This window comes from Pseudochaenichthys georgianus, chromosome 9 (assembly GCF_902827115.2).
Source record: "Pseudochaenichthys georgianus chromosome 9, fPseGeo1.2, whole genome shotgun sequence".
NCBI lineage: Eukaryota > Metazoa > Chordata > Actinopteri > Perciformes > Channichthyidae > Pseudochaenichthys > Pseudochaenichthys georgianus.
Genome location: NC_047511.1, coordinates 20540726 through 20554524, shown reverse-complemented (window position 1 = coordinate 20554524; position 13799 = coordinate 20540726). Strand labels below are relative to the sequence as shown.

General features: G+C 40.7%; 1 protein-coding gene across 3 annotated transcripts; it reads left to right on the top strand.

Moving 5' to 3' along the window:
• The first annotated feature begins 400 nt into the window (after window positions 1–400).
• tut7 (terminal uridylyl transferase 7) lies at window positions 401–13247 on the top strand. Of its 3 annotated transcripts, none has more exons than XM_034091846.2 (29): window positions 401–614; window positions 1509–1917; window positions 2177–2331; window positions 2850–2966; window positions 3115–3292; window positions 3477–3565; window positions 4049–4100; window positions 4217–4286; window positions 4494–4620; window positions 4731–4850; window positions 4964–5092; window positions 5301–5478; window positions 5738–6417; window positions 7039–7189; window positions 7472–7558; window positions 7702–7802; window positions 8050–8107; window positions 8266–8369; window positions 8465–8554; window positions 8811–8924; window positions 9182–9259; window positions 9376–9553; window positions 9847–9894; window positions 9985–10076; window positions 10168–10283; window positions 10390–10580; window positions 10764–10837; window positions 10954–11020; window positions 11336–11656. In XM_034091846.2, exons 2-29 carry the CDS (start codon window positions 1527–1529, stop codon window positions 11491–11493), a joined length of 3993 nt encoding a protein of 1330 aa, XP_033947737.1. In that variant the 5' UTR covers window positions 401–614; window positions 1509–1526; the 3' UTR covers window positions 11494–11656. The 3 variants fall into 3 exon arrangements, with proteins under 3 accessions (XP_033947737.1, XP_033947736.1, XP_033947738.1); XM_034091845.2 differs by having other exon boundaries at window positions 1506–1917; XM_034091847.2 differs by lacking the exon at window positions 11336–11656 and adding an exon at window positions 11687–13247 and having other exon boundaries at window positions 448–614; window positions 1506–1917.
• The last annotated feature ends 552 nt before the right edge of the window (window positions 13248–13799 follow it).

The window sequence follows — 13799 nt, the reverse complement described above, 5'->3', positions numbered from 1 at the left end:
TAGGCTACTTTTCTTGTTTGCATTCATTTTGGCCTAGGTTTTTTGATATGCACCATTAAACCAAAACAATATTTCTTGCGCTGTAATCAGATTGTTATTATGATTCTGTGAAATGGTGTTGTTAGTTGCACATAATACACACGTGAAATGGTGTTGTAGTGTCATTGGCTACTTGCACATGATATAAATAGGAGATGTTGAGGTGTTCCGGTGTTCCACATGTGGTTAAATAATTTAAATGTATTATTTGTAAAAATATGGTTTTCCTACAATTTTTGTAGCAAACTGTTTGATCATATTCAGAGTTATTATTCTCAAAATAGTAGCCAAGTGGAAAACAACCGTGTCATTGTTTAAACAATGGCATTCCATCCACAACTGGTTTCAGACATTTTCTGGACTTTACTTCAGATTGCTGAAGAGATGTAGGCCTACTTAAATATTAGTGATACTTCTAACAGTTACAATTATATTTTCTACTAACATTCAGAGCGACCTGTCCTGGGTTTGCTGTGGGCGGAACTACAAAACGTCTACAAAACAGACGTACTGCATCTTTCAAACTCCAGTGCAAGACGAGCGCTTCAAGTATGCCCTCTGCAGACGTACACAAGGTATTTGAATGACTTTCTTATTCGTTGCAGATAATTTTGGTTTGTATTTTACTAATCGCTGCATTTGACGCCGTTGCAGATTGAGCCGTTTGAAGGAAACTATGAAATAAACATGAATGCTAGCTGTTGTTAGCTGTGTAGCTACTACCGTTAGCTGTCCTAGCTGGTAAGCTAAATATGCAACGGTAACGTGAGCTGGTTGCGCTTTATATGTAAGCTAACGTTACATAAGGTGACTAGCACTCATTTGTTGACGGTGGGTTAGCTACATGCGTGATGAAGTGATACGCCGTCAATTAAAGAAATAAGAAGAAGTAAGGTTACTGGGAAATCAGACTGCATACGCTAGTGAGCTAGCTTGAGCTAACACCATGCAAAACAAGCTTCCGAAGTCCGCCTGTGTTAAGTTAGTTAGCTAACCTTAGTGTTTGCAATGTAACTTTAGTCACCTCAATCAACCCTACGGTGATGTTATACGAGTAAGATAGATGTTTGGTAAAATGAGAATCATCATGCTATTAAGGTTAGGTTTTCCACGGGTTTCACATCCGTAGTTTAGTACTGTCATGTGTCACAGGTACAATAAAAGTTAGTTAACGGTTAACCTGCGTTTTCAGTGGGACAATCAAGTTACACGGGTCTAAAGTGACACAATGTATCATTGGATATCTGTTGGCTCCACTTACTAAGCTTGAAAGTGTAGCTGTGTTTTATTTAGCTGCAAAGTTGTGCAACAGTCTGGTCTGAAATACACGATGTGATGTGAAAGCTTTGAGCAGTTGCAATACAAATGCATGCAACTAATACTTGCTTATTCTCCAAAAGAAAGTGCATATCGGAATGTTTTAAACAATTTGGAATTTTTTCATATTAACTGAACATTTCTTCCAGCAGTTTTAGCAAACGTGAACCATGGAAAATTCAGGCAGGCCTTACCGGGGTAGGCAAGGCGGATGGGAGAGAGGATCAGGAGCAGGAGCAGAGAGAGCAGAACCCTGGAGGACCCCGGACCAGGGTCGAGGACAGAATTACAGATCGGAGGGAGGCAAGAACCAGGGTGGACCCTACCGGGCCAGTCCCAAGAAGGGAGGAATGGGGCCCATGGGCTACTCCCCTGGTGGATTCAGAGGTGGTCACAGCCCCTCACAAAAGGATGACCCTCGGTGGTCCTCGGGTCCTGAGAACAGTGGTGGGACACGAGAGGAAAACTGGAGAGAGCGCTCCCAGCAACAATGGAGGAGAAGTAACCAGGGAGAAGGGCCAAGGGACGACCGGGAGCAGGGAGGGAGAGATGAAAATGATGGTAATGCTCATAAAGCAGGTGTGGTTTAATAAGCCAGAGTGGGACAGTTTTAAGATTATCCCCACTTAAACAAGTTATAATGCAGCCGTCTCTATTGACACCTTAAAATAAGATGCTTCCTGATCCAGTTAAGAGTGATCAGTGCTAATAAAGCTTGAGTCTGACTGAAGTGTAGTACTCCATCATCCATGATGTACTATACACATTAATGATAACTTCCACGAAACTTGTTTACCACGTGTATTTTTTCTTTCCAAAGGGAGGAGACGGAGAAACAGAAACAAGAATAGAGCTTATGCTGAAGAGAACATGGGCCCTCTGATTGACGAGTCCACACTCTCAGCCAAAGAGCTGCAAACCCTTCGACAGGCAGAGAAGCGGCTTAACAAAGATGAGATCTACAGCCTGAAGAAGGTACAGGATCTGTGTGATAACCCACGAATACAGTCTTATGTTTATGCGCTTTCGCTGAAATTATAAATAGATAAAAATGTATCCGCAAATATTTGATAATTGATTCTGTGCTCCAGTCATAATTCGAGCGGATGTGACAAAAAAAATGGGGTTTCCCCAGTTCTTATATGTGAGAATTTGCTGCTTTTCTTGATATTGCCGAGTTGCACATTTTGATATGTATGGTTATTAAACTGTTGGTCAGACAGAAAAGGCCTTAAAATAATTTGTGTTTGGCCGTCTTTCCCTGTTTTGTGATGATTTATACCAAACGAACAGGCAATGCAGAAGTTGCACTGCTAATGTGCTTTGATAGTTTTGTTTTTTGTACATGACTAGGACTACTTTATTTGAATTGTTTCATAAAGAATGTGTGAAGCCTTTATGGGGCACAGATGAGCTAAGAATATCCATAAAAGTGTAACTACTGCAGCCTTTGTCTGATCTCTGAACTTTCCTCCTTCTTTCTAATGGTTCAGAGGTCCCACAGCAACCCCAGTGCACTTTACACCTGCTCTCTGTGTGACGTTCTGCTGGAGTCTGTGTCTGACGCTTACAGACATATCAGAGACAAACGGCACAAGAAGAGGGCCAGGGTAAGAAACAGTGTTATTATGCAAATCACAGTGATGATTATAACGGTATACATTTGTAGACCGGTGATGCTAAGGTACTCTCATGGGACTATTATTTTGCACTTAAAATTGTGTTGACGCTCTTTTTTTTTCCTGTTTGTGTTTATAGGAGAGGCAAGAGCAGGTGATGCTCACTGAGATTCTGCCTCCTGGTCCAGAGCTGATCAGTGCAGTGAGTGCAGCATTAGAGGAGGTTGTCCGGGAACATGGGATGAATGACCAGGATGTTGAGATGAGACAATGTGTTGTCTCCATGATGCAAGACCTCCTTCTGTCCGTCCTGCCTGGTAGGTCACCTGGGGATGAAATATGTCTTAGGTAGCCATGAGACGTGACCTCATTCCTTCATGAGTGGTGATTTTGCTTTGTAGAAAGCAAGCTGTTGGCTCTTATGCTTTACTTAAGTTTATTATTTTGTGATGTCCATTCTAATGTTAACAACTGTATTCCCTCTCTTTCTATCATCTGTAGAGATCAGGCTCAGGCTATATGGATCCTCCTGCACCAAGTTTGGATTTAAGGATGCTGACGTCAATATTGACATTCAGTATCCGCCTCATGTGAGTAGCCCAGTGTGATTTCAACAGTGTGAATTAGAAGTGCAACGGATCATAGAACTTGCGCTTCACATCATGTTGCATTTTTTTTTTTTTTTTTTTTTTAGTTTTCAGTTTTTTGGCTCGGCTGAAATAAGGCTGCTAGAATAACCCTTTAAACAATTTTCCTGAAAAGTGAAACTATCCCAAATTGTGTACAAAAATTGAAATATTATCCAACATCCTTAATGCTGTTAATGTCCTCTATAGTGGTTATGTACATAAAGATACACAATTCAAATGATAAGGAAATGATTAGTGGAATGAATATTGTGCAGTTTGAAAATACTGCAGCGGTTCAGAATTGTTCATATTGCTGTTGGATATTCATTAACACCATTCATGATAATGAATTGTATAATTATGAAAATATTTAAATCGCTATTATTTTGCACATTTTCTATATCGTATATCTGTATTAAGACTAAAACTGGAATGTATTTGCAGATGCATCAGCCAGACGTCTTGTTGCTGGTCAAGGAGAGCCTCTCTGTGAGCCGTGAGTCACCTCTTTGTTTATTTAAGTGCAATATTTGTCTTTGTTAAAACCATATCAAACGTAATGCCAGACTGTCATGGAAGTTTTAAATGGAACATGCCTTGTTGTGTCCTCAGCTATTTTCGTTGACATGGAAGCTGATTTCCATGCCAGGGTGCCTGTGGTCATGTGCAAAGAGAAAAAGAGGTTCGTATAGATTTGCTTGTCCACTTCATGTGTTAAACTCTGAATGATCTTTTGTTATTCCGTTTTTTCAGGACGTTATGAAACTACAGGAATGCGTTTTTTTACATGTAAAGAGAGAACAAAAGTTGATTGACAACTGTTCATATCAGGGTTACATTACAACACACACATGAGCAGTACATTGAAACTGTTATCTTTTCTCAACAGTGGCCTGACCTGCAGAGTGAGTGCTGGGAATGAAAACGCGTTCCAGACCACCTCCTATCTTTCTGCTCTGTCCAGTCAGGAGCCCCTTCTCCTCCCACTGGTTCTGGGCCTAAGACGCTGGGCAAAGGTATGTCTCTGCAGTTGTGACACTGTTAGCTCATATTATACACAACAGAAAATAATGGTGTTTTAAGCCTAACATTCTTTGGTAAAACATCACATCTCTTCCCGGCTTAGATCTGTGATATCGACCGTGCAGAGGAAGGTGGGCTGCCCCCGTATGTCTTCGCCCTCATGGTTATCTACTTCTTACAGCAGCGCAAAGAGTCCCTCTTGCCAACCTACCTGAAACAAGAGGTCTACTTTTATGTTCACCTTTAGCTTGAAATGGAATATAGAGAAATAATATCAGTATTGGTCATTTTTATAGTTTAATCTAATCACCTGATTTTCTTCATTTTTTTTTTTAGATTAAGGTGTTTTCACTGAGCAGGCTGTCGGACTTCAACCTCACACATACAGAGGATGGTCACGTACACTGGGCTTACACCCCTGCCTCTAAAGAACAGCCAGCAGAGGGCTCCTGTATTAAAGGAAAGGTAACCATGACAACACTTCCTCATTTTTTGAAGTTTGTGATAACAATTGTTTAGTTTTAATGATTAATATGCTGTTCCTAGAAGTTTTTATCATTGTTTCACTACTGTAAAGGCTGGAACTTTATATAACCATGGGTTTCATAGTATGATGTTTTTAATCTGCTCTCACTGACACCTGAAAGTGTGTAATATCTGTGATTTCTTGCAGGTTCCCCTGGTGTTCCAGAGCCCTCACCCGCCAGTGGAAGTTGGGCTTCTCTGGGTGGAAATGCTCCGCTTCTACTCACTGGAGTTCGACCTGGCTGATAAAGTAATCAGTGTGCGGACCAGCCCTGTCCTCTCTCGAGAGCTGAAAGACTGGCCAAAGAAACGTATCGCCGTGGAGGGTCAGAATCTTTCTTATTTTGTAATCTGAATTTAGGTTTTTGCACTAAAATCACTATTAGCGCTACGCTAATTCCGTGGTTGAAATAAAGAAGCAGCGAGTAAAAGATATTCCACTGTGGATTATTAGTGTGGTTCTGGGATTTTGTTGACTTTAGAGTTGTTACTATGATTCTATAACATTTTTAAAAACTCTTGTGTTTACTATTTATAACTCTTACAAGGTTTAACTTTCAGTACTATCTCCGTTTCTGTGTTCAGACCCATTTTCTGTGAAGAGGAATGTGGCTCGCACCGTGAACAGCCAACAAATGTACGAGTACATCGTCCACTGCCTCAAGAACACCTACAAGTACTTTGCCCTGCCACTCAACACGCCAGCTGCTAATGTCAAGACAAAGGCACAGCGTGAAGGGGCAAACGCAGAGACTTCCAATGCATCGGATATCACATCAGATTTCAGTGAGCTCAGCGTCCAGTCACAACCTGCAGATCAACCTAAAGCTGGAGAAAACGGCCCTGAAGACTCCGATTGCATTATTGAAGAAGAAGAGGAAGTTGAAGAATTCAGTGACTCGGATGAAGAACGAGAGAAGGAAGAAGTTGACCAGGGTAAAAGCAGTCTCTCTGAGGATGACGAGGATGAGGATAACAATGAGGGTGCACATAGCAGACATCACTTAGACAGCTTCACCACAGAGGATGAGGACATTTTTCCCGTGGACGAGATCTCAGGGGACGAGCTTTTGTCTGATGAGGAGGGTCCGGATCTGGACACACCGGGTTCAATGGATGACGAAGAGGTGGAGATGGAACCTGTGAGCCCCTCACCAGCAACTTTATCAGAAGATGCAGTTAAGGATCAGAGCGCAGAAAATAAAAAGCAACAGAAGAAGAAGCAGACCTATGTGTTCACCAAGCAAGTGTTCACCAGGGGAAAGGTAGGTCTTACATTTGTATTAATACATTCTACTTTTGCAAGCAACATTCTTAATGTAAGGGAAACTTCTGCAGCAATGGAGAGTCAGGACTCAGAGAGACACGAGGAGAGTTGGAGCTTTGATGTCAAACACTGATATGTAATGCAAGTATCGGCCGGAGAAATTCACATCACAAGTCACACAGTCAAAGATTCTGACTGCATGGGTGGGTTGCCATGTCAAATCTGACAAAATCTGCCTCGCATCTTGGTAGACCCTTTAACTAGTTTACAGAGAGTCAAATCCACATAATGGGGATGGGCGTAAACACCTGGAGACACAGGAGATGTCTCTCACATCTGTGGTGCTTAGAAGCCAGCGGTCTCACAAAACCCCCCCCTGTGCCCGCTAGGTCAGGCCATAAAACCTGGTACTATCAACATACGACTGCATTATCACATTCCTTACGGGAGATTAGAAGCAGGGTTGGTCGTAAATGTCAACACACAGAATAGATTAAATATCTAGGAGTAAAGACAGAAATATTCTTTGACACTTAATATGTATGAAAATGAATACAACATTTCAAACTTAAGAGCTTGTGTCCATCATCTAGGCTTAACTTCTCCAAATCTCCCTTAGTCCCACATGGTCGTGTGCAGCTTGTGCAAGCGCGACGGACATCTGAAGAAAGACTGTCCCGAAGATTTCAAGAAAGTGGAGCTGGATCCTTTGCCCTCAATGACACCAGAGTTTCTCGGTGTCCTCAACAAAGTCTGTGAACAGTGCCTCAGTGAGTATTATGTGATTTCAGAAATATTAAGAGATGATGAGATTATTATTATTATTGGATGGATGTTATTGTGATACCAAATACTTTTCTTCTTTTGGGTGAGGTTTGAGTCGGATTCAGTAAATAGTTGCATTCATATAAAATAAGTCAAACGTATTATTGATGTTTGCACATGTTTCCTATGACATCTTCTTCATTTCACTTTGGGGAAATCATTCAAATAAAGTGTAGGACTTGGGTCAAATCTGAGGATGACTCTTTATTTTCTTCTTCTTTTTTTAGCTGACTTCGCCCCTGATGAGCTGGAAGTGGGTGTTAGAGAGCACATCCTTCAAGACCTGGAGACCTTTGTCAGGCGGCAGTATGCAGGTGAAGGAAACCACCGTCTGCACTGTTCAGCGTCTTTCATTTTGTACAATTTAAACTAGCATTTCGTTTACTTTCATATTAACAACTCGTATTTTGGAACAGAATGCACTGATGATTAACTCAACATGTTTTCTGACGGACAGGAGCCCGGCTACAACTGTTCGGATCATCAAAAAATGGCTATGGCTTCAGGCAGAGTGACCTAGACATCTGCATGGTGCTGGAGGGGCAGGAGACAATGGATGTAAGCGATCTGTTTAATTATAGGATGTCATTTTTGAAAGTTATTTAAGTGTGGTGACATGACAAATGTCCTACTTTCAGAAAAAATAATTTTGGTTGGTAGACAGTGTTTCTGCTTTAATCATTGAGGATTAAACACGATGAGGTCGGTGGATGTTGAAGTTATTGGTAATAGTGAATTGTCATGAGGTTTATTGTAATCTCTAAATCCATCAAAAAGTAATGATTTTTATCAATTGCTTCCACAGGACATTGACTGCATCAGCATAATCGAAAGCTTGGCGAGGATGCTGAGGAAACACCCAGGTTAGAAAGATGCTGATTTATTTTATTATGTTTAATTTGGTGAATAAAGTACTTTTGTTTCTATTGTGAGGTTATATTAACAAGCCATTTTCAGAAGTAAAAATGCTGAGTGTCAATGCATCCTTTTACACGTTAACATATCTGCACCCCGTCACCAGGCCTGAAGAACATCCTGCCCATCACCACAGCAAAAGTGCCCATCGTGAAGTTCTACCATGTTCGCACCGGCCTGGAGGGCGACATCAGCCTCTACAACACTCTGGTGGGGCTCTTTCTTCTTGCCATCTGTTTCCTGTATATATTTGCTATTGAATAACTTTTGTATTCAAATAATGGCTTGCCAAACTTTTTGTTTAGGCCCTGCACAACACACACCTGTTGGCTTCCTATGCTGCCATCGACAGAAGAGTGAAGATCCTCTGTTATGTCATGAAGGTTTTCGCCAAGGTGAGTGTGGCGAAGATGTGTTTGTATGTCTCCAGGGTCATATATTTTATTTTTTAACTTCCTCCTGACTGCTTTTCTGTTTTGTTTTGTTTCTTCGTTTCTTTTTGGCTTTGTTTTTGTTTTGTTTGTCTACCCTCCCTCCCAAATGTAAAGCGTCTTTGGGTTCAACAAAAGCGCTACAGAAATTAAATTGATTATATATTAATATTACATTGTTTTACTGTATCACCATACTTTTTTGTTTGTCCCATTACAGATGTGTGATATTGGCGATGCTTCACGCGGCAGTCTCTCGTCCTACGCTTACACCCTCATGGTGCTGTTCTTTCTCCAGCAGAGAAACCCACCGGTTATCCCGGTGCTGCAAGAGGTACAAGTGACATGTTTGTTAAAAAAAAGAAATGGGTTAAAATGTATGTTTACTTATTACCCTATCCCACAAACTTAGATCAATGTGTAGGAATCTAAATTACCTAAAGTCGCAGACTTACTCACCCGTTTGAATTAATTTGATATTTTGCATCCCAAACGCCACAAGATTACAGGCTTTTTTCAAGCTAGACTGAAGCATTTCTTACATTATTCCCAAGACACTCTACATTTTCAATTTCTCAACTTTTGTTGCAGATTTACGATGGAAAGAAGAAGCCGGAGGTGCTAGTTGAGGACTGGAACGTGTACTTCTTTGACGATTTAAAAACGCTTGTGAGTGTTTGGGATATTAACATATTGTGTCTTAGTGCCTCTGTGAACATTTTTGTCAATATGCATATCACAGCGTGCCCTAAATATAGACCAATCCTGTCCTTTGCCACCTGCAGCCCAGTCGCTGGCCACAGGGTGGGAGGAACACTGAGACGGTGGGGGAGCTGTGGCTCGGCCTGCTCCGCTTTTACACCGAGGACTTCGACTTCAGAGAGCAAGTGATCTGTAACCGTCTGCACAGCTGCCTCACCACCTTCAACAAGCAGTGGACGTCCAAATACATCGTCATTGAAGGTCAGCTCTGGGTCCAGACTTGTACAATTAAATTATAGCGCAGAATCATGAGTATTATTCCACTGGGTAGATGCAAGGGAGTTTTTATCCTGGCTTAAACACCATCAAGTGTAAATAATAGTTTTGTCAGTTTGGAATCATTAATAAATCCTGCTGTCTATCCAATTTGTTAACTCCACATCACTATTACCTATTAGTATTGTGGAGTTTGTTTTCTGAATTCAAAGGTTCTAGAGGCTTCTTTGAAATATCTTCTAATTTGTTTTGCTTTCCCTCCTCTGTTCAAATCCCAGATCCGTTTGACCTGAATCATAATCTCGGTGCTGGCCTGTCCAGGAAAAGTATGCTTATTTCTGTCTGTATCTACTGTTGTCTCAATGTCTTTGTCTCTGGTTGCTTATCTAATATAATGTTTTTTTTCACCAAATCAGTGACTAACTTCATCATGAAGGCCTTCATCAACGGCAGGACAGTGTTTGGCACACCAGTCAAAGCTTTCCCTCCTGCGTACCCCAGCAAGATGGTTAGTGTTTGCTGTCTGAACTCCACATTTGCAGGTTTTGGTGCACTTGCCTCAGGTTTGTCTCACAATGATTTGTTCTTATTCCTCCCAGGAGTATTTCTTTGATCCTGAAGTTCTCACTGAGGGAGAAGTGGCTCCAAATGACCGCTGCTGCCGCATCTGTGGCAAGATCGGCCACTTCATGAAAGACTGTCCCCTGCGCAAAAAGTACGTATAATCACATGTCTGATTTGGCCCTGTGATGATAAATGTTTTTTCTTCACCATCTATCATGCTACATGTTTTTATAATATTTTGGATAATTGTATCCCAGGTCCAGGCACAGAAGGGACTCTGAGAAAAGGCCAGATCACATGAGAGACACAGCTGAGGACGGCAAGGACCAGGGCAGACACAGGGGTGAGCACTGGAGGAAAAGGGATGCACAGGAAGTGCGCTGCTGCTTCCTGTGTGGATCAAGTTCCCATATGAAGAAGGACTGTCAGCTGTACAGAAGCCCTGCAGGTATGATTCTTTTTTCTATGGCATTAAGGCCTTCCAAAATACATTTGTTTTAACTCCATAGTTGAACTTGTTAGTTAATGTCCTTTGGTTTCTATTGCATTAAGAAATATCAAATCTTATGCATTGATGTTGTTAATAAAGATTGAAAGGGCGCAATTGAGGCTTCTTCTTTTCATTTGGTAGGAAATGCCAGGATGGATGGCTTTTCTTCCACCTCTTCAGGCCACTTGAGGAATGTGAGAGAAAAGGAGAGACAGGTATGATATCAGTTTGTCACAGCCAATGATTCCTATTCTTGAAACATGTTTCTTCTAACAGAGACAGCTTATGTCCACTACTACACCTGTGCCTCTGTGTATCTCCCCTTTTCCAGGGTTCACCTTTACAAGAAGAGAAAAAGAAGAGAAAACCACAGAATGTGATATTAAGTCCACAAGCGGGTATGTACAAATTGCTTAAATGTTTAGATCCTTAGGGAATCAACGTTTCATTCTGATGGTACCAATGTGTGAATGTATAGGCTAACTAATTAAACAGTGATTGGAAAATGTATGAAGTACTCCTCTTCCATCAGAACACATTATGGGGCTGCTTTCTCTTGAGCACACATTGTCAGACCATATTTGCTTTATTTTTATTCTTACACCCCCCGTGATTAATTTAGGGAGACAAAGTGCTCTGTACTTTGAGCAGATATTGGTCTCAGTAAAAACTGTTGACAGTGTTTGGTTTTTTATTTTGGTCCACTTTCTTAGGGCTGTTGAGAAGAGAAAACGAAAGCAAGAAATGTTTGAAGCAGGTTCAGGTCTATCTATCTTCCTCTGAACTCCAGTTGCTAAAGATTAGTATGTTGTTCCTGTTTTCAGTTGCTTTCTATATAGTCAACATATTCTTTATGCCATCTAACTTGTAACCTGAAATGTTTTTTTGCAAATAAAGCGTCAAATAAAGAAAATCCAGCGTTCAGTTTATTAGGTTGAGGCATTATGTTCTGTTTTGTTATTTAACCTGATAAGATGGATGTTTTTTTTATAACGGGTGCTCTGGTGCAGGTTGAAAATGTGTTTTTGAATCAATTTTGACAATTGCTTTCTGGTCTGTTTCAGGTAGTGTAGCCTCCCGAAATGCGGGTCGCTCTGGTCACGGGAAGAGTCCGGTGGAATGAGCTGCAGCTGCAGCTGTGGCTACACAAGCCACAAGGTTATACTCTTGTCCAGGCAGAAAGCAACCCAAAGTCTCAGAAACCATTGAATCTCAATGGGACTGTTGGGCCAATGGGAGCCTGTTAAAAGCCAAAGCCAGGACGCCTTGACTTGAAGCCAAATAGGGCCTTTTTACTTGTTTTACCCCCCCTACCCCACCCCACCCCAAAGCTGTCCTCCCTGGAGGAGCTTTTTAAAGCTGTCCTCCCTGGAGGAGCTTTTTAACGCTTTCCTTTTAACAAGAGAAGCCATTATGCATGCACCTCATGTCTGTTTGCCTACACTGCCAGTCAAGTTTGTTTTATACTTATTACATTTCAAACGGTTACATTGTGGATTTAGTTTAGAATCTCTTAAATTATAATAAGTAAGTTATTTAGAGGTGTCAAGTTCATGTCTAATAGTCCATATTTTGTAGACTACAATACATTTGTGTTATACTTGATGCTAACCTTTTTTTGTCAGTATTGGCAATTGTCCTCACAGTAAGGTAAGACCAAGTGTCCGTAAGCACTGATACAGCTGTAACACAAAGGGTCATGGTTTAGTGTTTTGACTGCTACCTTAAAGCGACTTAAGCTCAGTTTAGCTCACCTCAAATGTTTGAGATTCAACTCAAAAAATTACAGTAAAGGTTATGTGAAAATGTTCATTGGCAGTGTACGTAGTGGCAAGGATCTTTTTTATATTTTTAACCACATTTTCTTTGAAATCCTGTTTATTTGTCCTGCACTAGCGTCCATCAGTCCGTCTCTCCTTCAGCCTAGCAAATCTATCGAAAGTTTTTATGTTGGAGAAACCACCCTGTACATATTTTTTCAGGATCATAGTTTTATTTTTGGTGACTGCTGATCCACCCCTATTACATAGATACATGCCCCTCAACTGCCTATGTTAACAGAAGGACAGTGAAACTGTGCTGTCCTCTGCTTATCCTGACCTGTATGTGTCACCACAAATGCTCGGAAGCGTTGTAACATTAGTGTAAGAACATAACATTGAGAGAGCATGACAAAAAGTGTCATGCTTACACAAAACTAGAGGTAATCTCAGTTAAGTGAAGACATAAATGTATTTATTTACCACAAAAGCTTCATTTTGTTGTAATGGTGCCACATATTGGTAGCTGCACTGTGTGAGGGTACATGCCCTTAAATTATGTTGCTGCTTGTTTAATGTCTCAAAGACCTGCTTATCATTCAACTTCAAAGATGGACTATCTGGCTTTATTGTTGTCCTATAATGGCAACATTTTATTAGAAGAAATGTGTTGTTGGTGGTATTGTAATCAAACTTTCTCATTTTAAAGTAGCTTTGTTTAAATGCCAGCTTTATTGGATATCTTTTGTTGGGACTCAATGAGAGGTTTAGTTTGTTTTTAAGTAACCCCAATCCTGCCAGGAAAAGTCGGCTTGCAATCCAGTTTGTGTCTCAAATAACTCATTAAACACAAAATCCAAACCCAGTGTGGAATATTTTTTGAATACAATTGTTTTGTCTCAAAACAATAACTCGATATCAAACTGTCAATGCATTTGGGGAACACAACCTCTGATAAAACGGGCAACACTGATATCGAACCATGGTAACTATTTGTTTTTCCTTCCGTCTTTGCTTACTACATTTTCGCCAATACAGCAGCTAAATAACACCATCTGTCACAATAATATATTTTACAATAAACTGGACTGGTTGTGTTATTACATGAGTGATTATTCAGTATTATTATATTTTTGTCAGAAGTAGTAAAGTTAGTATAAGCTACTCACTGTGTCATGATGTTAACAAGAACGCTTGTTTGCCACAAACAATTGCCCAACGGAGTATGTGTAAGTTATGTATCGACCTTGGAAACTTTGGGTAGGCAAACAACGCTGGTTTAAAGTAATGTTTTATGAAGTACCTCATTGTACACGAATACAACGAAACGATCCACTGAAGTGCCCAGAGACGCATAAAGTAGTAACTAAGTAGGTTACACAACGAATAGATGTTTATCAGTGAGCCCATTGGCTGA

Excerpts from the sequence above, each read along its gene's own strand:
- tut7 (XM_034091846.2), top strand. The coding sequence starts at position 1,527 with ATGGAAAATTCAGGCAGGCCTTACCGGGGTAGGCAAGGCGGATGGGAG. Across the intron at positions 3,566-4,048 it reads ACATTCAGTATCCGCCTCAT|ATGCATCAGCCAGACGTCTT; the intron begins GTGAGTAGCCCA and ends ATGTATTTGCAG. Across the intron at positions 11,021-11,335 it reads GATATTAAGTCCACAAGCGG|GGCTGTTGAGAAGAGAAAAC; the intron begins GTATGTACAAAT and ends CCACTTTCTTAG.